Source organism: Hoplias malabaricus, chromosome 1, assembly GCF_029633855.1.
Source record: "Hoplias malabaricus isolate fHopMal1 chromosome 1, fHopMal1.hap1, whole genome shotgun sequence".
Taxonomy (NCBI): Eukaryota; Metazoa; Chordata; class Actinopteri; order Characiformes; family Erythrinidae; genus Hoplias; species Hoplias malabaricus.
In genome coordinates this window covers 56,532,335-56,554,181 of record NC_089800.1, presented here as the reverse complement: position 1 = coordinate 56,554,181, position 21,847 = coordinate 56,532,335, and the positions used below count along the sequence as shown (strand labels likewise).

Sequence of the window (21,847 nt, the reverse complement as noted above, 5' to 3'; positions counted from 1 at the left end):
TCAGGGCAACACCTGGATAGCAACAGGACATCTCAAAGCATGAGAGAGACAGGAGAAAGAAAACCAGACAAAGGGAACAAATAAAAATACAGAGGTTCATGGTAAAGAACGGGCAAATTTGTCCTGCGAAAAAAGCTTCCACGGGTCAGGCAAGGGAACCCAGCGACATACAGCGTGTTGGTGGTTACTAGAAAGCTTATTCTCTGCTTATTGAAGTTTTAAAAGATAAATTCCTTGTCCTTCAGCTGGTTATCTGGTTTACGCATTGGACAAATACAAACACTTCTGTCTGTATGCAGTGTGTCCTAGAGGAGATGATGGTGGAACAGACTGATCTGGTTCGGTTGAGGATGGTACGCATGTCTAACGTGCCTGACACTCTGTACATGGTCAATAATGCTGTCCCACAATGTTGTCACATCATAAACCATCAGCAAATCACTGGCAACCAGACTGCTGCCCCATCTGTTGTGGCCAATGAGATACCAGGTAAGAGATAGACCCAGGTCATGGCTGTGAATAAAGTGTTTAAAAGTGAGTGCTTCATCTGCTGTCTTAACAAAGAAATCTGTTTAGCAAAGACATTTATGGGACATGACTTAGGATCTGATGTTCTGTCAGGTTCATAGATGATAAGAGACATTCTAGGGCTGAGAAGCATTTAGTGGATAAATGAGGGAGACTATGATGGATATGAAGAGACAGGAGCCTAAAAACTCCATCAGTAAGTCATGAGCATTGTGTCCTTGAGACAGACAGGGAGGAGTTAGCAACTGCATCTGATGGCTTGTTCAATAATGCAGCAATTAAAATTTCTGACCATCATTCCATCCGGCCCTGTTTCGGTTTTTTTTTTTGGGTTTTTTTTTCTTTTTTTTTTCTGTGTGTGTGTCAGTGCCCAAGCTGGCAGTGGTAAGAGAGATGATTGCCAGGCTGCAAGAGCTGAGGCACACAGATCAGGTTCAGAAAGCGTATGCTCTAAACTGCGGGGAGGGAGCCACAGTCAGCTATGAACTGCAGCTTCGTGTCCTCCGAGAGTTTGCCCTGCCAGACGGAGCAGCAGAATTACTTCAGGTGAGTTAATGAGCATTCTGCAAAAAATCCAGTTGTGGGTTTTTTTTTGTTTTTGTTTTGTTTTTTTTTATTATTATTATTATTAGCAGTGAGGTACACTATATTGCCAAAAGTATTAACATCCATTCAAGTCACTGAATTCAGTGTACCGAGGTTGCCAACTTTCTGCAGAGTCAGTCACTACAGACCTCCAAACTTAATGTGGCCTTCAGATTAACGTAAGAACAGTGCATAGAGAGCTTCATGGGATGGGTTTCCATGGCCTAGCAGCTGCATCCAAGCCTTACATTGCCAAGCGCAATGCAAAGCATCGGATGCAGTGGTGTAAAGCATGCCACCACTGGACTCTAGAGCAGTGGAGACATGTTCTCTGGAGTGACGAATTATGCTTCTCTATCTGGCAATCTCATACTACTTATCTGACTGCATTGTGCCAAATGTAAAGTTTGGTGGAGGGGTGATTATTGGTGTGGGGTTATTTTCACGAGTTGAGCTTGGCCCCTGAGTTACAATAAAAGGAACTCATAATGCTTCAGCATATCAAGAGTTTTTGGACAATTTAAAGCTGCTTACTTTGTGCAGGGTTTCCTGCATTGCTTTACACTAAGGGCAGCCAACTTGACAACGCCGTCCACCCCCCTCCCCAATCCCCACAACTCATTTCATGCAATTCAATCAGTTTCTTATCAAGGCTTTCAATGTGTTTGTACATGGCTTTCTGTCAGTGACCCGTGATTAATCAATACATTGTAGAAAACACTCAATAATAAGATATACTTCAAAGTTCCAAAGTACCTTCTGTGACTTGTTTAATGCATTATTCCTCAGTTTTCAGTCACAAACACGCATTCTGAAGTATAATCCTGTGTTTAAAGTGAGCTATGTGTTGTCTCTCAGTTTCCCTACAGCCGTTTGTACATGAGGTCAGAGCATGTGCAGCCCATGCTTGTAAACAATGTTTTCAATCATTGATTTTCCCTCAAAGCGTCCAAACATCACACAGAGCACATCATTTATGAAATATCAGTGGATTTTTAAAAAAACGAACGATAACTCGGTTCGTTTCTTGAGCTATGATTCCCAACGGGAGCGTGCATAGGGATCGTTGCAAGGTTGTTGCCCTTTTGTCCACCACCCTCCAGTCAGAGTCTTGACCTCAACCCAATAAAATAGAACACCTTTGGGAAGAATTAGAGCGGAGACTGTGCACCTTGATGCTGCAGTGCAAGGTCACTGGTGAACACCACTTGTAGACTCCTTTGCATTTAATTATAATAAGCTTGCTGTACATGTTACTCTGGGAAAATTTAGTTTGCCTTATAATACTGACTAAGGCTTTTAGCTTTTTTAGCTATTGTAAACTAAATCGGGGTGTAGCGGGGAATAATTGCTGCCATGTTTAGTGGCAAGACACGAGAGGGTCTGTTTTATGAATACCTGAGTGAAGTCAGAGAAGTTTGGTAGCAAGGGGAAAGTTGTGAGGTCTCACAGGAAAGAGAACAAGAATGAATGGTATAAATGAAAGGCACAATAGCTGCCTCTGGCTACACAGGGTGCTAGTGTTTTATTTATTTATTTATTTATTTTATTCATATAGCACCTTTCTAAAGACCAAATTAACACTGCACAGAACGCCATTCAATTCAACACTCAATCTACACACACACTGGCGAGAAGCAGCAGCCAAATGTACACAGTGTACTCCCAACCAGGCACGACCATAAACTGGAGGATTGCATCAGGCAGTAGGGGAATGCTGTATCACGATCATGAAAGGTTTGCCAGGTGCCATTGGTGCTTCAGTGGTCAAATCATGAAGAGGGGTTTCGCATACTAAGATACCAAACAAGAAGAATAAAAGAGAATCAATGTTTATCATAGGGAAATCACAATTATATATTGAGCTTCGTGTGAAGCCTGCTTTCACACACTGATTATGTTTTTAAATGACTGTTTAGTTTATCACTAATAAATTTAATTGTTTAACAGTCTTAAAACATTTGTAGCAAACAACAGTGCATTTGTTCATGCTGCAAATATCCAATTTATTATTAATCAAGAATTAGATCAACTGTATTTTTTTCATCAATTATATAATTTAATAAATAATATAATAATGAATAAAATAATTTAGACTTCTTATAGGCTAAACCAGAGATTTTGTCCTATTGCCAAGAATATCGTTATCGCCAAAATACCCTAAACTATTGAGATATTATTTTAGGGCCATATCGACTGCCCCTAGTGGGAAACATTGAGGAATACCATGTGAAATTTGGTTCCTATGAGGAGACCCGTCTAGGACCACCAGTGTAGACAGCCACGAGATAGAAAAGACAATAAACCAAAATGAAAAATGTTGTTTGATTGAACAAACTGTAATACTGTAATCTTTTTTGTGCCGCCCCTGCAGAACCCTCACAAGTTCTTTCCAGAGGAACGTTTTGGGGATGAGAGTCCTCTCCTCAGTTTAAGAATAGCTGGCCGCTGCAGAGTGAACAGCTCCCCTGCTATGGAAACAATGTTTGCAGACCTGGAACCCCTTGGGGTGTTCAACCCCCCTCTCCCTCCTCCACCTCCCCCATACCACCCTCCAGCCATGATTGCTCAGGCTCAGCTCAGAGGAAGCTGGAGGCCAAGGGTCCCTCTGCCCCCACCCTCCCGCTCTTTCTCCTACCCCTGTAACCACACCCTCCTCCAGCAGCGAAGCTCCACTGCACCCAAACCCAGCAGCCATTCCTTGCAGCCGCCTGACTACAGCACTGCACAGAGCATGCCCAAAACTCTTCCAGCAGAGTCATGTGGGGTGAGTACGAAGCAGATACATGTCATTATTGTCAGGAGAAAACATTGAATCTCCAAATTATTTATTTTACTCCAAAGGTATTATTATGAGAGGTATTATATATCCCCCACATTTATTCTTCTGTTCTATTCTATTCTGTTCTATTTCTGTGTTAGTGATACAACTTTAATCTGGATTTATGTTTCTTCCACTGAACATTAAAAAAGCAATGTGAACAATGGCTTCACATTATGTGTTTAAGATCCATCCATCAGAAATATTGTCTGCTGACAGCAAGCTAGAATTTTGTAGTTTGGTGCTCTCCAGTTATGTGCATCTTTTCCAGCAGCTTCTGACTGACAGCCTTTCAACGGCTTTGTAATGAAATCGCGTTTATGGATGGGTAGGTCACTTATTATTAATGACAGTAATCTAATAAAAATGCTTACTGTTTAAAAATTCATTTAAAACTAATTTAAAATCTACGTCTAATATAAAATGCTTTCTATCCATCCTACATTTCACAAGTTTTGGATTTCAGCTTTTTAAACCTGAAACTATTACAGTATTTTGTGTTGTGGCATTATATGAAAATCCAAAAGAAAATGATTATTATATGTGGAGTTAAAATAAATTCTAAGGTGAAAGCTGGAGATGTCTCTTTCAAAAGTCAAGCTACTAATTTTTTTTTTTTTTTTGCTTGGAACAATTATGGCTGAATTCTTGGGGAGAATAAATGTGCCTCTTTTTTCTGTCCAAGCTTGGTTCTCTGACATTTTTCAGGTATTTTCTTGCTGACATGGATTTTTTTTTCTTAAAATTTCTTGGAAGTAGACTGTTGGTAAAAGTCATGACTGTTCATTGTGCTCTGTATTTTCAGAGTCTGGAACCTCTAATAAGTGATTACATGCCAGACATCGCCCTTGGAGTGTCTGCTATGACACTGTCGGAGCACAGCGAGGCTCAGGACCTCACCCTTCATCCTTGTTCTCGTCCCAGCATGCCTTCTTCAATTCCTCACTATCCATCTGGACCCTGTCCCAGTGCAAGACACTCTCTCACTCATCTGCCCTGCAAGAGGCATCCCCCCAAACAAAAAGCAGAACCTCAGTCTGAATATCCAGATCTTTATGATTTCTCCACCCAGACAGACATCCCTACATCAAGCCATCCTTCTCAAGCCACCTACACTGGCTCAGACTTGTACAGCCACCATAGAGGTACATTCAGCAGCTTGCACCTTTCTTATATCCCTGACACCTCCCTGCCTGTTCACTCCCAGGGCAGGCTCGGACAGCCATCTGACTCCCTTCATTTGGATGTTTTGGGTCAAAGGCTGGACTTGGCTCAGGCCTCCTCTGGAGGACCCTCATTAGGGGGTGCTGTTGCGCCCAGTGGGCGCACTATAAATGACTCTGACCTGACCTGTGGTCTTGGGCCTTCGAGGGTAGGTCCTGATCCATACGAGGAGCACAAACCAATCACAGACGGCACAGGGAGCATGAGGGAGCCCTCTGGAGGGGTTGGGCATCACAGGGCCAACAGTGAAGAGGCAGGGATAACCCGGGATCACAGGTCACCCAATAAGCCAGAGTACAAGTATAAGAAATCTGCACTTTAAATGAGGTGTCAAAAAAGGAATTATGATAGTAGGACAATGACTGATAAAACTACAAGTTTATTTAGGTTGTTACACTACCAGTCAAGAGTAAACATTGAAGGATTTCTTTTCCACATTTTATCCCACTTATGTCTTTTAAAATAACATTGAAAACATCAAAATGTGGAATATTGTTGTGATCATTCCGAATAAATTCAAAACGGTCTTCTATTTTAAATTCTTGAAAATGTCTATTTTAGGGCGGTACAGTGGCGCAGCAGGTAGTGTCGCTGTCACACAGCTCCAGGGATCTGGGGTTGTGGGTTCAAGTCCTGCTCTGGGGGATTATAAGGAGTTTGGTGTGTTCTCCCTGTGTTTGCATGGGTTTTCTCCAGGTGGGTGACTGTGAGGAATGTAGTGTGTTCTCCCTGTGTCTGCGTGGGTTTCCTCCGGGTGACTGTCTGTGAGGAGTGTGGTGTGTTCTCCCTGTGTCTGCGTGGGTTTCCTCCGGGTGCTCCGGTTTCCACCCATGGTCCAAAAACACACCTTGGTAGGTGGATTGGTGACTCAAAAGTGTCCATAAATAAGAATGTGAGTGTGTGTCATCCTCCAGGGTGTGCGCCCAGGGGTTCCAGGTTTGCTCTGGCTCCACTGTGACCCTGAATTGGATAAGCGGTTACAAACTATGAATGAATGTCTATTTGATACATTCTTGGCATTCTCTCAAACTTGGCAGTTGCTGAAAGCTGGTTTGGGGGTTTTGGTGGATATTTTAAACTAACATTGCAATGAGGAAATGTATACATTGGCATGGCCTTTATTATTTAATTAAGGTCTTAGCTTTTGACTGGTAGTGTAAAATTCAAGTAGGGAATGAAAAATAATGTTTTCTGATATTTTGGAATGCTGTGAATTTTGAGCATGAGCTAGTTATGAATGAATGGGTCTTGTAGTTTAATTTTTTGTGGGTAGACTATACAGACAATATTCTGTATTTCTATATTCAGTTTCTGCGCCTTCTTTGGGGCACCCAGAATACTGGGATCAGTAACTACTCGAATTTAGTGATCACAAAGACAGTGACTCTATTAACTGATGAGGGTAACATCAATAAAATATGCCTATGATTTAAAATGGGAATCAAAGAAGCCTCTAGCTGAAAATGAGTAAATGCCAACACTTCTATGGTATACATATGTTTATCTACCATTTGAAACTTGAAAAATGTCAGGACTACCACAACTTGACCAGCCCAGTGAAGAACTCTTCAGAGTAAACTCTTAGGACTGTTGTCAGTACAATGGAAATCAGATCAGTTCTGTTTGGATTATGGTAAGGAATGTAGGAGTAGGTTTCATAAACACAACTCATTTTTAATCCCAGTCCATTTCAGAAGCTCTTAGAGTAGGGTGTAAAATTTTTTGTTATAAAAATGATACTGTTAGCAGCCTCAATGTGACTGTTCACAAGTGTGGAGATCAGTGCCACAAGTTTTTAAGGCCAGTCCTATGTGTTATCATAATTAAATCCTCTAAAATCCTTGCCTTGCTATAGGCTATTTGTTGAAAAAAATGTCCTTATACTTGTGATCATGTCCTTTAAGCTTTTTATAGTAAATTCATGTACGGAGAGCAGAATGCTTTTACGGTACTAAAAGTGGTCGAAAATAGAGTTTGCCGTGTGTACTGAAAATTGTCACTGGTCAGGAGAAATGGGCTTCTGAGAAACGAAGTTCTGAATTACTATACAATCAATTGGCCATGTATTTTTAATAGTATCATGTTCCTTGTTCAGCGTGAGGAATTGCTTTTATGCAGATTGAATACGACATCATTGTTAGGTACACATTTCAATTATGTAAGAGGCTCCTGGTTTCTACAATCAATCAGGACTGTTCAATATTTACATTAGCACCAGCCTTGAGAATGATTAATCCATGTACTGTAGAGAAAATACTGAACATGCTTGAATTCACCTCCTTACATCCAGTGGCCTTAGCTGTGGGTTTTAATCTCAGAAACCATAGGGAGATTGCAAGCCATTACTTATTTTCCATGGCATGGATTTAATGATTGATACTTTGGTCCGGTTTCACAAGGCTCAGTAAATATGTAGATTTGTAGTGTATGGTGCAGTCTAAGCATTGCACTGAGTCTTGGCAGCTTCCTTGATTTCTCATCAGATTTCAAAATATTAACAGTGACATCTGGTGGTACAGATGAACGCCAGAGAGCTTTAGGGTGATGGTGCACAACTTAGTTGTTTTTGTCTATTTACTAATAGCTACTGGAAGGTCTTTTCACAATCTGGTATTTTTTAGGCTACATATCCACACACTAAATGTTTTCCCCATAAGCATTTCACCAGCGGTAGTATAAATATCGTAAGATGTTTTCCAGTAGATTGCATGTTTAAGTGATATTGGCTGTTTGCAATGTGAGAGTAAGACAGAATTATTTCTTGAGGCTTTTCCCAAAATGCAAATTGTGTGTTACATTATGTAGCACTCAAAATATTTTGCTGGACACTTTTTTTTTCTTAAAGGACATGGCTATATAGCTAATACCAATATCTCTAAGAATTGAACTGCGCATTGGATAAAGTGTGTTATTTTTGGAAATGTTTTTGTAGTCATTACAAGCATTCATTTATCTGTACTGTAGAAAAGCCCTTTATCAAGGCTAATGCTGCTTATGCACTCCGGTTCTATTTTGCTGCTCATCAACTTCCTTTAGTAGCACAAGGTAGGGGTTTCTATACATGAACAAATAGTAAAAACAAATTGTGCTCATAATACACTGCATCTTGGTTGAAAATGTAAGTAAATCTCCTAAGTAAGAGCCGATGGCTTTAAGGTTCATCCTTGCATCCATTTAACACTGTAGAAGACCCAAAAGCCTGTGCCTTGCCTGGCAGAGGCTAAGTTTTTCTTAAAGAAGTGATTTTGGCCTATGCAAGCCTTCTTAGGAGCCCACGTCCATCTGTCTGTTTCTGAACTGCCTGTATCGTCTCACATACATGGTTCTGAAGATAGTATTTTTGATTTTTAGGTACCTTTAACTCAAGACATGTTGTGGTTTGATACATTTGTTTTAAATATTTTTTAATTGTACTTTAATATATAATTGCATTTCTTGTAATGGATTTTGAATTTTCACTGGTTCTATTTTTCTACTTTTACCTTGAAGAGGGTAAATAAATGACCAACTTTGTAGCTAGAGAGCATCTTCAAAATAAATCTTCAATATTACTCTATGGCAGTGTCATTTCAAACTCTGGTTGTTAGCTTAAAGAAGTCTGAATGTTTCCAAAGGAACATTCAAGAAATCTATTTATTTTAAGTTGGGTATAAAGTATAATTATTAGCAAGTTGCTGTGAACACATTGTTCCTTTAAAAGCATCCACAACCAAGTTTAATCTATTCAACTAATGAGTGCATCAGTGCATATTCACACTTAGCTAAATTACCATCACATAAGAGCTCCTAAATGTACACCCATGACCGTCAGCTCCATGTCAGTATCAAGTTAAAATAGGAGGCATGCAAATAATAACATTCCAGGAGCTAATAAAGTGCAAGGAAACATTTACTTGCAGAGGCCTCTCTCTAGCAGCAGCAGTCCTTTTGAGTTTGCTTTTTATTCAAAACACAAGTTACTGTAAAACAAAGGAACTGTAGCTTGTCCTGGATATTGGATGCAACACCGGCTTGATCCGTGCCAGCTTAGCTGCAGAGATACTGCCCAGCAGTGGACTGCTTTTTTTTCCTAGCCTGAAGCTCTTCAAAAAAGTTGCAGATTGCTTCAGGGGTCACATCCTGGAGTGACAGAGGAAAAATAAATAAATCAATAAATTGTGGAACTTTATAAAAATAGATAAATAAATTTAAAAAAAAAAACAAGATTATATTAAACTGGTCTTATAAGGCCTAAGAAGTGTAAAAATCTTTACCTTCCCCTGGTCTGTCAACTCTTGAATGAACTCCTGGAGCTCTACTTGCATTTCATTGTACTCTGTTGAAATAAAACAACCCAATTAATTTATTCATCACTAGTTCCTTTTCTGCAGAAATTGATCAAGAAGACTTATTATCCATTTACAATCTTTGTCCAAATCCTTTATTAGTAAATTTAACTACCTTCAAATGCACCAATTATGGGGACACACAGCATTGGGCTGTGGAACAGTTGAACTGTGTTCTCTAGAGTAATGGAGCACTACCCAATACCTTTGGCGTGAGCTGCAGCTGCATTGGTTAATGAGAACCAAATAGACCCTAATGTTTTTATGACTAAATGCCATTAAATTCTACAGAAAATATTCCAGTATTTATCATAAATAATTCCCAAAAGAGTAGAAAACTGTTAATGCAGCAAAGTGGGATAATAATAAAACAATAGTAAACAGCTCTTTACGGTAAATAATCTCCAGTTGCTGGACACGGTTCAGGGAGTTGAGGCAGGACATGAGTAAGTCTTCTGTTAGCAGCGCTCTCCCTCTGTTCTCATACGCAAGCACAGTGTCTGACTCATCCAGCAGAAATGGAGCACCTGTCTCCACATACACTCGCTAAACAAGGACAACAGTCTCAGTTAAAGCATCACTTGTTTCAGGTTGATGCTGAAAAACAGTCCTGTTATAATACATAATTAAATTAAAATTGACATGAAATAAATAACTTGGGCAGCACAGTGGCGCAGCAGGTACTGTCGTGGGTTCGAACCCCCCAGCCCCAGGTGACCGTCTGTGGAGTTTGGTGCGTTCTGCCCATGTCCATGTTTCCTCCGGGTGCTCTGGTTTCCTCCCGCAGTCCCAAAAAACATCATACGCATTAGTATGTGGATTGGTCACTTCAAAGTGTCCATAGGTGTGAGTGTGTGTTGCCATGCGAAGGACTGCCCCCCCCCTTCAGGGTGTGCCCGGACCTTGCTCCCAATGATTCCGGGTAGGCTCCAGGCCCACCACAACCCTGAACTGGATAAGCGCTTACAGACAATGCATTAATGAATGAATTTAACATTTTTGAAACTCAATTTAATTTTGTGTAATTGCTTTTTGTCCTATTCAAGGTCTTGTTGGATCAAGTAGGCACAAGGCAGGAAGACACCCCCAAATAGGGCACCTGTCTATTGCACTCACCTATGGACAGCCAATCCACCTACCAACATGTATTTTTAGAATGTAAAGAGAAAGCCACACAAACTCAGGGAGAACACACCAGACCCCTCACAAAGTGACCTGAGACAGGTTCAAAGTCACGACTCCAGCAATACTACCTGTTGTTCCACAGTGCTGCCACATGGGTTGATAAAGTTTAATATTATGAAACAATCTGATGAGAGGCTTTTTAACAATAACATACTGCTTTAAATACCCTACAGTACTCATCCATTACATTTAATTTTGCATAATTTAACTTAAAATGATATATGCATCCGTACACATACCTTACAATCTGTGCAACTGCACAGCTTGGACCTCCAGCAATATGGCCAGAACACTGCTCCAACTCTAGCTCTCACTGAGCCTTTGGCTTTTAGCTCCTTTAATTTACATGTCAACATTTGAGACTGGGATGTTAAAGAACATCTCTCCATCTCTTCATGAGTCCTCTTGTGGCTTAGAACACTCGTCCCTTTAGAAGTAATCTGAACCAGGCATAACATGAAAAACTATTTAGATATAAAAAAAATCATATGTAAACCACCTCAGGACAATTTCAGTTTAACGGTTTTGCGCCCTCTACAGAGATTGTGCAAAATGTCAGGCCTATTCTCATTGGGAGTGTCATCTTCCTACACTTGTTTGTTTGGAGTGTTTTGCTTTTTCTTCTTTTTAATCACACCAGACGTAACATTTCTGACACACCCAGCAAATAGCAAGCACTGCAGTTAACAATCAGATAATCAATAATGCTAATCCTAAAAATACAAATTACAGTGTGACACCAGTGCTAGGTTGGGAATGTAAAATATTTCACAGAGAACTGGTATAGTAAATCCTCCATAATATTTTAACATGTACAGTACCACATACAAATGGTCAGTATCCAAATTTTCACAACGTAATACCGTCTCTCAATTTAAACAGTAAGCGGTATTACTGTGTGTGGGAGGACTGCATTGTCACAGTGTGAAAACCTGTGAGCACAAAAAAATAGTTGTACAGTACAGCCTGACAATGCACTATGACACCTGTTTGAGGGAGCAAATTTCACTAACTGGTGCTGGAGGAAGAGAAAAGCTAAAATAAATAAATTAATTAAACAAGGTTCTACACTGTTCAGAAGCAGAGCTGGTCTGCTAACAGGCACTTATTGTCTAGCACACCACATCACCCTCCCTGTGGATCTCAAATGCACATAAATTAACACTGGCCTTCTGCTTACTCAGAGAAAACAAATTTAACACACGTCATAATTTTGAGATACCATCAACACTTTTAAATATTATGGTGTACAGTATTACCGTTATACAGCCTAACCCTAGTATCACAGTACATTTACCAGCTTCAAACAACACAGTTGCAGTGCAGTTTTGGTTTTATACACTTTGGTTTCCCAACACTTACCTCTTTTTGACAACCTTGACTTGTAGAAGGCTCATCATTACTGCCTAAATAAAATACTGTCTCCTTCTCTTCTTTATCACCCATCACAGTCGTATCCTTATCCTCTTTACTGCTTACTGGAGGAGCTATAAATTAGAAAATACACATTAGTCAACAAACCTGGGTTAACAATGTAAATGTCCTATATGAGATAGCAAATAAAGAAAGGAAGATAAGAATACATGTAACATACAGGAATAATAGGCAGCATAGGTCCAAAGGAAGGGAGCTCTGTTCATACAACTCTCACAGACCATCTCCAATAACTCCTCAGCATCCACTACTGAACAGCCCAGGTGCTGAAACAAAGAGATAATGAAGAAAACATTAAAGCAAATAACACACGTCACAAAAAAAAACTAATGTCTTCAAAAGTGTTAAATGCATTTTTACCTTTGAATGGTACCAGTCTTCACATACAATACACTGAATCATTTCTTCACCGACCTTCCATCAACAGAATATATCAGGCACAAAAAATAAGAGCAATTAGAGCAAATAACAGGGTTCCCATTTCTCAGGTTTGTTTATTGTATGCACATGTTCTTTAAAGAAAGAAACAACATATCTAAAAATGTGTATAAATATTATGCTACCAAGATCACAATGCAATGACTTCTGCCACTAACCTGATCATTATCATCAGGGTAAGGTCTGTCACAGGAGCAATAACGTCCAAGGTAATTGTGGTTATATAAGTTCCTGATGTTCAAGCCATCTTTTTCCTTTGAATATTTAATAAACAGAAGACTAATGAAGTTACTTCATATGGTATATCCGGTAAGTATGATTTTTATTTGAATTCTTCTATGCATATTTTAAACTGTTATATGGGTAAAGAATCAAATACTGATACAAAGTTACATCCTGGGTGAAAAGTAACCATTGCAGAAGACATTAATTAAAAAAAAAAATGCATCTCTTAAATGTTATTCTAAAGTGATTGTCAAGCTCTTTAGAAACTGGGCCCCAAATGGCTTACTCCTTATGAAAGAAAGTAAAAAAAATCCAGTCTTCAATTAGCATACTCAATTGGAGTGTTAGCATGCTGGTGGCATGTATGTAGTGTTGTTTCCATTTCCTCAGAGGGGAAATATATTAAGGTTAAAATGTATCAATTTTCCCCCTCACAGAAAGTCTGTTTAGTCTGGTGTCTATTATACATTTTGCATGAGGAGCAAACATTATGGAACAAAATTAAGAACACAAATCATTCGGTCCTTCTGATTTTCTGGGAACTTAATGAACATCACATGCTGAAATTAGAGGCATTAAACATCTGCCATTATTACGAATATACTTACAGGACTCAGCTTGCACTTAAAAGAGCCAAATTTTTCATTCCCACAATCACAGCGAAAGTTCCTGTTAAAAGAAAGAAATGACAAACATATTGGAGGCAAAACGTCACATTCTAATAAAACAAGTAACAAATTAATAATGCCAATACACACAACAAGAAAGATCACAACATAAAACAGCTTTTCACAATGTATTTACACTCTATACCTTTTAGTGTACAGTTCAACAACGTCATGCTCATCATGACAGTGGTTAGCACAGGCCAGGCACACTCCAGCAGGCTCCATGCCTTCACTTGTACACGTTCTGCAGGCAAATACAGCCTGTCTTTTCACATAGCCCTGCAACACAATAAAAACAGAGGTACATTACTATACACAGACTCACTAATTACATACACGCCTGTAAGCTTAAAGATAAAGTAGTGAGCATTCAATCACCTGTGACACATTATGGACCAATTTCCTCTATGATAATTAGGCCTAATAGCAGATTATATTTACCTCTCTGAGAATGTCCATTCAAAATACTGTGTAGTCCTACATTAAAAATGAATCCATGTCTGGAAAAGGTATATTGTGTGTCAAATTATTTGTGGGCACTTGCTTATTTAAAATTTCTAACAAATAAATACAGAGAACGTCCCCACATATTAATGCATTATTAGAATGTGTGTTGAATAGAAATATTTAGGGGAAATAAAACATGACCTATGACTGGTGTTCACTTTATGTTTCATGTTTAAATTCTGTCCGAATATTAATGCGTATGTTCAAAATCATTGGGATTGTCATAACGTTTTTCATTTTATATGGTTGTGCTAAATTCTTTTCAGTCAGAAGATAAGCAAAGCGTTATTTGATCGGGGTGTTCAAACTTTTGCACATGGCTGTAGGTACTGAGTAATTAACACAGCTGGGTGGGTTGGACAAGTAGCGCATATTTATAAAATAAAATTAATAAAAACAATAAATAAATAAATAAACCTTGCCCACTTCATATTTTCGTATCATCGGCGTTTCTCTTGTTGTGGTTTCAGAGCTGATGTTCATGCCCCTCACCTGCTGATAGGAACAGTGGTTGGGGTCACTGCCGGCCAGAACCACGAGAGCTTCACGGAGCTCGTCATCATCAACCAGATCCTCCGAAGAAAGAGCAACCTCCCGTCCTTCATTAGCAGCCATTCTTCTAGCAGCACAAACGGAGATCCTGTTTAAGTCAAAAAGAGCTTACGAAAAAACACACCATAGCCCGAGACAGATAACAGACACAATGGAAATAATTTCTCCGTCTCAAATTACGCCATCTTCCCTACGTAGTGCACTACAAAGGGCATTAACCTACGTCTAATATTTCCAAATTAATCTCATTAAACAGTCAGCCAATCAGACCTACTGATTTAGGGTTGAAGACAAGTGTTTCTCCTAATGAGATAAAGAAACGTTTTAGGTACAGGGCCTTATTTAACGATCTACTACTGCGCACTACAAACTATGACTCCATTGGAGACGCCGCCAAAGACGAGCGAGAGGAACATCATGTGATTTCCGCTTTGGGCAGACACACACACACACTGCTTTTGGCGGGATTTTTTTGTTTTTTAGAAAACACGTTATTTTTATTTACTAACAATTTGTTACTTTTTAAAAAATATATTTATCAAATCAAATTTAACAAAGCTTTTAGGTAACCCAATCTAGAATAATATTTTAACATTAAATCATCTTCAGAAATCTTTTTTCATTGTAGAATTATTTTGTACCATACGTAAAATTAAGTACCTAAATACCTTAAGCCCAGAGTTAATCCTCACCACTGTTAAATATGTCTATACCCTGTTTTATTTGTATTTCCAGATAACTGGAAAGTATTCTGCAAAACAGGATTTCTAACAGTGGAAAAACTAGGGATATTCCTATCGGAATTCGTACTTGTTATCTAACTACAAAGCATAAGACTCGGGTCAAACATATCCAATACGAAACGAGCTGATGGTTCTTAAGTAAATTTAACATTAATTTGTGGAACAGCACCTTGGCATCATTCATCTAATTATCTTGTACTAAACATTTTAACGGTTAATTCAGTTCAGATAAACATACCTTACTGGTTTCTCTCAGTTTCCGTGGCTCTGACAGCAGCCAATTTCGTTTACCAGAGTGCACATACATACGCGAGTCAGTGACTTTCAGTACACAACTCCTCCCCACAGGTATCTACTGTGTTAGACCTGTAGAAAACAAAAAAGTCTAGTTTATCGCTCGCTTACTACAGGCATTTAAATGAGCGCTGTTCCAACATGGAGTAGAGTACGGTCAAATGGGAATGTTTCTCAGTGTATTTCCTATTGGGCATAGTTGACATTAGGCTTAAGTTATCTGTCTAAAGCTGATATTTCCTTTTTTGTGGTAGACCTTAAGGATACAAATTAACAAAACTGAACCGTAAAATTTTGCGTCGCCTTTTTTTTCCAGTGTCAGTTTAGACGCATGCGCAATGTCCAGTTCTATGTTGCCGGGGTAACGCGGGAGCATTAGTGTGCTAACTGGCTATTGTCAGGAGAGAGTCTTACAGTCAGTCCTCGAACAGTCCCCGCACTTTTCACCATAACATGGAGGTGACGCTGACTATGGACCCGCTGTTTCTCGCCTGGAGTTATTTTAGACGACGGAAGTTCCAGAAATGTTCGGACATTTGCACAAAGGTGTTGGAGGACAGTCCGTACGACCAGGTTAGAGCCGAGCTCAGCAGACTCTTTAAGCCGATAAGCTGAAGTGTAGCTAGCTAGCACTATCCAGCTAGCTGCTATATAAGAAATGTTTAGGTAGCTTTCAAACAGTGATCTTGGCTGAACACTAATAAAACATGATTCACCAAGTTAACATTAGCTGTCTCATGTTAATTGCATCATTGTTGTTTACTGCGGTCGTTCACCGTACACAACATAAATCAGGATAAGCTGTGGTATAGCTGTAGGTTAGTAGGTTAAACTGGTTTCTAAAGAAATGTCAGCTCTTATTAAGTGCTTGTGAATGATGTGAATTAGTTTGTTGATTGTTATTAAAGTCGTATACTTTAAAAACGTAAAAGCAACTTAAAAAGCTGGTATTGCATAAAAGGGCAGCAGTAAACCCGTTGAATTAAATAAATATCTAATAAAGAAGGTATGCTGACAGATGGATTAATAAAAGTAACCAGTAAGATCTGAGGTTTATCTATATGAAAAATGTGGAGACAATATTGGAAAAACAGTGCAATATTGTTACTCTTATTTTCATGTCAAAGCTGCTTATAATGACATTACGATGACCAAACCTAAAACACTTCAATTTGTTTGAGCTATTCCCAAACATATTTTAAGTGTAGTTTTGTTAAAATGCACTGTAAAACTTATTTTCCATTCAAAGGGCTTAATTAAGTAGTGATTGACTTAAGCTTCTGTTACCTTATTACTTGTATATTTATCACACCTCTACCTTTTAATTATTTTTGCAAAGGAACATGATACTTCACTCCATATTTCTGAGGTAACAAGTAACTTATCAAATTTTAGTTTTTATCAATACTTCCCCTGTTCCCTCGCTCAAAATCCCCCAGTCCCTTCATATGCCTAATGTAACTGAGGCAGAGTCCTAGTTAGAAATCTAAAGTAATCACCCCCTCTCCACCCACGACTTCCATTTTTGTTGTTGAATGTTAAATCTAATGCTAATGTACAAGCTAAAATTTACATTAGAAAGATGATGTGTTGATTTTCGTAAAAGACCATGTTCTAGTAGAAAGTGAAATGTTGTGCCTACATAAAGATTTAATGATACAATTTTCTGATTATAAGGCGGCTTGGAGTCTGAAAACAAGGGCTCTGACTGAGATGGTGTTCATTGACGAAGTGGATGTGGATCAGGAGGGCATTGCAGAAATAATGTTGGATGAAAGTTCTATTGCACAGGTTGCCCGTGAGTATGCTATTTTGAATTTGTAGTGGTCTCTGGTGTTGAACAGAGGAGGATGTGTTCCCTGGTTTGAGTCTTGGTTCCTCTTTCTCTTGCTCTGAGGGTTTTTTCTTGCCACTGTCAACCTTGGCTTGATCTAAGGATGCTCAGACCGCAGTCTCTGTAAAGCTGTTTTGTGATGACATTCGTTGAGAAAAGTAATATAAAAATGTAATTGAAATTGGAGTGCTAAGACAAAGTCCTTCATAAAATTATGCTTTCATAATTGCTTTTAGTTAACATAAACCAGAAATAATTTTTTGTTATTCTAAGCCTTGCTAAGTCTTATTAAACTTCTTATGCTTTATCAGGCCCTGGAACATCACTAAGGCTTCCTGGAACAAGCCAGGGTGGAGGACCTACTCCAGCAGTCAGGTGCAGACATATGACAGACATAGTTTAATTGTGGTAATAATTTTGCTAAGTCAGTTTTTCTGTATCATTTAATGTGTGTGTGTTTATCTCAGAGTCACTCAGGCAACTAGATCACACTCACGTAAATAGTAACCGGTATGTTATGTTAAAATGCAAAAAACGTTCATGCATGATCATGAGCAAAATGGTACATGACCAATTTCCAGACTAAAGCTGAATTGTTTCTTATGAATTGCCTACTCAAGGTTTTTTCTCACATGTTTTAGACCGATGACACAGTCAGGACGTCCTATTACAGGATTTGTAAGGCCCAGTACTCAGTCTGGTAGACCAGGGACAATGGAGCAAGCCATCAAAACCCCTCGAACTGCAAACACTGCCCGTCCAGTCACCAGTGCTTCAGGCAGATTTGTCAGATTGGGCACGGTAGGTATTACTGAGGATAATATATCAATTTTGAGTCTTTAAATGTTCATTGTGTACACATCGGCAGTCCATAAACTCTTCATGATTTAGTATAACCAATACCGTGCATCCAAAGTTCTGCATGCCTCTTGTTCCTAAGATGTAACAATTTACATTATTTTTCTAGGCATCTATGCTAACAAATCCTGACGGACCATTTATAAACTTGTCCAGGTTAAATTTGGCTAAGTACTCCCAGAAACCAAATTTATCTAAGGTATTCTAAAGCTTGAAATTATATTCTAATTATGCAATAAATTACAGTCATCTCAAAACTTTAATAAAAATGCAATTTCTTTTTCTCTCCAGACGTTATTTGAATACATATTTCATCACGAAAATGATGTGAAAAATGTAAGTACCTCTACTCATTTATTAAGTGCTTTTCAATTTGAGGGTTGTATTACCCTAAGGATCCAGAGAGGTGCACTTAGAGGTCCACAGAAACATTCCAGCAATTAGATCTCCACTTAGTTAATAATTATAATTAATTTATTACATTAGCTTTGTCTAAGAAGTGGGATTTTTGTTAAAAAATAAAACAACACAAATTTCAACTGCATGCATTGGATTATAATTTCTACTTGCTTGCATCCCACATGCAATTTCCTTTTTCTCTCGGTGGAATGTTTTAGGCACTGGACCTAGCTGCCCTTGCCACAGAGCATGCCCAGTTTAAGGACTGGTGGTGGAAAGTCCAACTTGGGAAATGTTATTACAGGTCTGTCACACCGTTATAAAGACACACTGTTGTTGCTAATATTTTATGAGTCATCCATAATTACCTAAGCATTAGTCAAAGCAAAAATAGTATTCATATTTAGGTGAACTGTGAATGTGTGTTATGCATTTAATATAATGATATTAAGTAGAACATTTGTCTTTTCAGACTTGGTTTATATCGTGAAGCTGAGAAACAATTCAGATCCGCCCTTAATAATCAAGAGTTTGTAGATACTTACTTATATCTTGCAAAGGTACATAAAGACTAATTTTTACTTCAATTATAGCGCAAAGATGAACAGAAATATAATTTGTACATGTCTTACACACAGGTATATCAGCGTCTGGATCAGCCCATAACTGCCCTAAACCTCTTTAAACAAGGCCTGGACCATTTCCCGGGAGAAGTTACTTTGCTGACAGGAATTGCTCGCATTCATGAGGCATGTATTTTTCAAATTTAAACATACAACTGGCATTAATAGAAATGTAAGGGTTGTTTTTAACTACAAGTTATGGCACCAAAAAGCACAACTTAAAGTTCTGCCATTTTCAGGAGATGAATAACATCAATTCAGCCACAGAGTACTACAAAGATGTTCTAAAGCAGGATAATACACATGTAGAGGCCATTGCCTGCATTGGAAGCAACCACTTCTATACTGACCAGCCTGAGATAGCCCTGCGCTTTTACAGGTTATCACTTCATTTGATTTAAATGAAGAATGATCACTCTGTAGGAAGTGACCCCTGTATTTATTACTCCTTCCTTATTCCTTCTTGTCTCTTTGTTATTGTGTTTCAGACGATTGCTGCAGATGGGTGTGTATAACTGTCAGCTGTACAATAACCTGGGACTGTGCTGCTTTTATGCTCAACAGTATGATATGACTCTCTCTTCATTTGAAAGGGCATTAGCCCTGGTTTCCAGTGATGAGGAACAGGCAGATGTTTGGTATAATCTTGGACACGTTGCAGTGGTAATTCTGTTCTTTTGATCTAAACTGCTCATTTGAATAGTTTAGCTAAATAGGGTTAAGAAGTAGATGTTTTAACTAGTTTTGTGGTTTGTGAAATATTGCTTATGTTTTGTTAAATATTTCTTAACTGCAGGGTATAGGTGACTTGCCTCTAGCTTATCAGTGTTTCAAACTAGCTTTGGCATTCAATAATGATCATGCTGAAGCTTACAACAACTTAGCAGTACTGGAGCTGCGGAAGGGCCGCATTGAGCAGGTAAGAATCATTATCTGAACAAATCTCTTAAACTACTCTTCATCTGTGACACTACTGCCAGTACAATAACATCAAGAATCTTTGATTTGTTAACTCTCTTAAATCTTTATGTAACGGTCAAAGTACATAGAAACAAAATCCAATGTTTTCAGTTCTAATGAACTCCCATGATGTTTTTCACCAACTTCATGAACTTTACTGTGTTTTGTAAATATAAACAAAATTTGAATATGATGCCTCCTTCACTCCAAAAAAGTTGGGACAGTGCAAAATGAGAATTTAAAGTTCATGTGTCACCCTCTTGAAATATAAAAGGAGCATAAAGCCCAGTCTTTGCAAGCAAAAATGTGTTGTTGTTTATCACTATATGCCAGATAGTGTGAAATAGTTCCCAGTGATTCCCAATGATTGAACCAATTCCCAAATTATTGAACAATGTAATTAAAAGGAAAACTGTTGTGACACTGTGTTAAACATTGTAGACTCTGTCCCAATTGGAGTCTGTTGAAAGTATCAAATTAGAAATGTGTTTATAAAAAACAATCAGGTTGTCAGTGAAAACATTTTCTTTGTGCTTTTGTCGGTTTAATTAAATTAAAGCTTCAAGATAATTAACAAATCACAGATTCTTATTTTTATTGATTTCTGGAAATGGGATTTGTATTTTCTCCAAGTTCATCTGCACCTAGGCTGGCTTGGAATTTACATCGTGTTTTCTAGATGCACATTCACTAATGCAAACTTTAATCCTCAAGAACCCTAGTTGAAATTACAGGTTTAATATGAACCATTGAAAATGATTTGGACTTTTAAAAGCATAAAGATATGGAGAAAATGAAACAAAGTTGGTTGGACTGTAGTATTTATATGAGCTAAAATATTAATTAAAAACCGCGAATATGAATATAACATTCTCAGTCATTTATTACGTTTGTTACAGGCTAAAGCTTTTCTACAGACAGCTTCTTCTCTGGCACCTCATATGTATGAACCACATTTTAACTTTGCTGTATTATCAGAAAAGGTATGGATTGCTCTTATTTTATTGCACTTTTTAATTGAACAAACATATAGGGATGGTGTTATTGCATCGGTAGCATCTTTGTTTACACAGCTTATCAAGCAAATTATTTTCAGAAAAGGTACTGGGACATATGAGTTAACAGGGAAGGTGATAATACAATCTCTTTCTCTTTCTGTATGTGTGAAAGGTGGGTGATCTTCAGAGTAGCTACACGGCTGCCCAAAAATCTGAGGATGCATTCCCTGAGCATGTGGACACTCAGCAGATTCTTAAGAACCTCAGGCATCACTTTGCTGTGCTATAAATAGGCCTGCCCAATATTTTCACATAAATCATATGAAAGAGTATTCCAGAGCACATCCAAATAATGCTAAGGGATGTTTATACATTTTCTAAAGATGGCTGATTTCTTAGGCAGATTAGAGAATTATTTTCAGAATATATTTTTGAAGATGTTATGGGTTGGATCACTGTTTTCATATCTTTTAGTTTAAGTTATGCCAGGTGTCTGTGATATAATATCTCAGCCAACACAGAGAAAGTTAGTTAGACAAAGGACATGTGTTTTGTTGCCTTGATGGAAGGTAATAGTAGTAAAGCCTTTTACTTTGAAATGTTATAAATGTATGTTGTCTGTAATATTTAAAGAAATAAAATGCAA

General features: G+C 38.3%; 3 protein-coding genes across 10 annotated transcripts in view; 2 read left to right on the top strand and 1 right to left on the bottom strand.

The window, feature by feature from the left end:
• The window catches only part of LOC136693948 (BTB/POZ domain-containing protein 7-like), a 36,026-nt gene extending 27,399 nt beyond the window's left edge, over window positions 1–8,627 (top strand). For all 3 annotated transcript variants that reach the window (XM_066667247.1, XM_066667231.1, XM_066667240.1), the window contains exons 8-11: window positions 300–489; window positions 896–1,074; window positions 3,488–3,880; window positions 4,740–8,627. In XM_066667247.1, coding sequence (XP_066523344.1) covers window positions 300–489; window positions 896–1,074; window positions 3,488–3,880; window positions 4,740–5,480 — 1,503 coding nt within the window. In that variant the 3' untranslated portion in view covers window positions 5,481–8,627. The remainder of the gene's footprint in view (window positions 1–299; window positions 490–895; window positions 1,075–3,487; window positions 3,881–4,739) is intronic.
• Window positions 8,628–8,657: 30 nt separating this feature from the next.
• Window positions 8,658–15,601, bottom strand: LOC136693974 (putative E3 ubiquitin-protein ligase UBR7). Of its 5 annotated transcripts, none has more exons than XM_066667281.1 (12): window positions 15,474–15,601; window positions 14,367–14,580; window positions 13,579–13,712; window positions 13,374–13,434; window positions 12,699–12,794; window positions 12,463–12,516; window positions 12,263–12,368; window positions 12,031–12,155; window positions 10,908–11,108; window positions 9,876–10,029; window positions 9,412–9,473; window positions 8,658–9,277 (listed from the first exon to the last, which is right to left on the bottom strand). In XM_066667281.1, exons 2-12 carry the CDS (start codon window positions 14,553–14,555, stop codon window positions 9,185–9,187), a joined length of 1,275 nt encoding a protein of 424 aa, XP_066523378.1. In that variant the 5' UTR covers window positions 14,556–14,580; window positions 15,474–15,601; the 3' UTR covers window positions 8,658–9,184. The 5 variants fall into 5 exon arrangements, with proteins under 5 accessions (XP_066523378.1, XP_066523403.1, XP_066523394.1 ...); XM_066667306.1 differs by having other exon boundaries at window positions 14,433–14,580; XM_066667297.1 differs by having other exon boundaries at window positions 14,367–14,559.
• Window positions 14,816–21,812, top strand: ttc8 (tetratricopeptide repeat domain 8). Of its 2 annotated transcripts, none has more exons than XM_066667268.1 (14): window positions 14,816–14,911; window positions 17,207–17,327; window positions 17,675–17,738; window positions 18,005–18,164; window positions 18,331–18,420; window positions 18,513–18,557; window positions 18,839–18,924; window positions 19,093–19,180; window positions 19,259–19,369; window positions 19,483–19,622; window positions 19,732–19,906; window positions 20,040–20,162; window positions 21,103–21,186; window positions 21,374–21,812. In XM_066667268.1, exons 2-14 carry the CDS (start codon window positions 17,243–17,245, stop codon window positions 21,488–21,490), a joined length of 1,368 nt encoding a protein of 455 aa, XP_066523365.1. In that variant the 5' UTR covers window positions 14,816–14,911; window positions 17,207–17,242; the 3' UTR covers window positions 21,491–21,812. The 2 variants fall into 2 exon arrangements, with proteins under 2 accessions (XP_066523365.1, XP_066523358.1); XM_066667261.1 differs by lacking the exon at window positions 14,816–14,911 and adding an exon at window positions 15,874–16,102 and having other exon boundaries at window positions 21,374–21,809.
• The last annotated feature ends 35 nt before the right edge of the window (window positions 21,813–21,847 follow it).

Bases quoted from the DNA above. Each gene is read 5' to 3' on its own strand.
- LOC136693974 (XM_066667281.1), bottom strand. From the start codon at position 14,555: ATGGCTGCTAATGAAGGACGGGAGGTTGCTCTTTCTTCGGAGGATCTG. The intron at 13,713-14,366 runs GTGGGCAAGGTT...ATTGTGTTGCAG, and splicing joins CGATGATACGAAAATATGAA to GGCTATGTGAAAAGACAGGC. The intron at 10,030-10,907 runs GTATGTGTACGG...GTCCTTGTTTAG, and splicing joins GCAGTTGCACAGATTGTAAG to CGAGTGTATGTGGAGACAGG.
- ttc8 (XM_066667261.1), top strand. From the start codon at position 15,983: ATGGAGGTGACGCTGACTATGGACCCGCTGTTTCTCGCCTGGAGTTAT. The intron at 18,925-19,092 runs GTCTGTCACACC...TTGTCTTTTCAG, and splicing joins CTTGGGAAATGTTATTACAG to ACTTGGTTTATATCGTGAAG. The intron at 19,181-19,258 runs GTACATAAAGAC...TCTTACACACAG, and splicing joins CTTACTTATATCTTGCAAAG to GTATATCAGCGTCTGGATCA.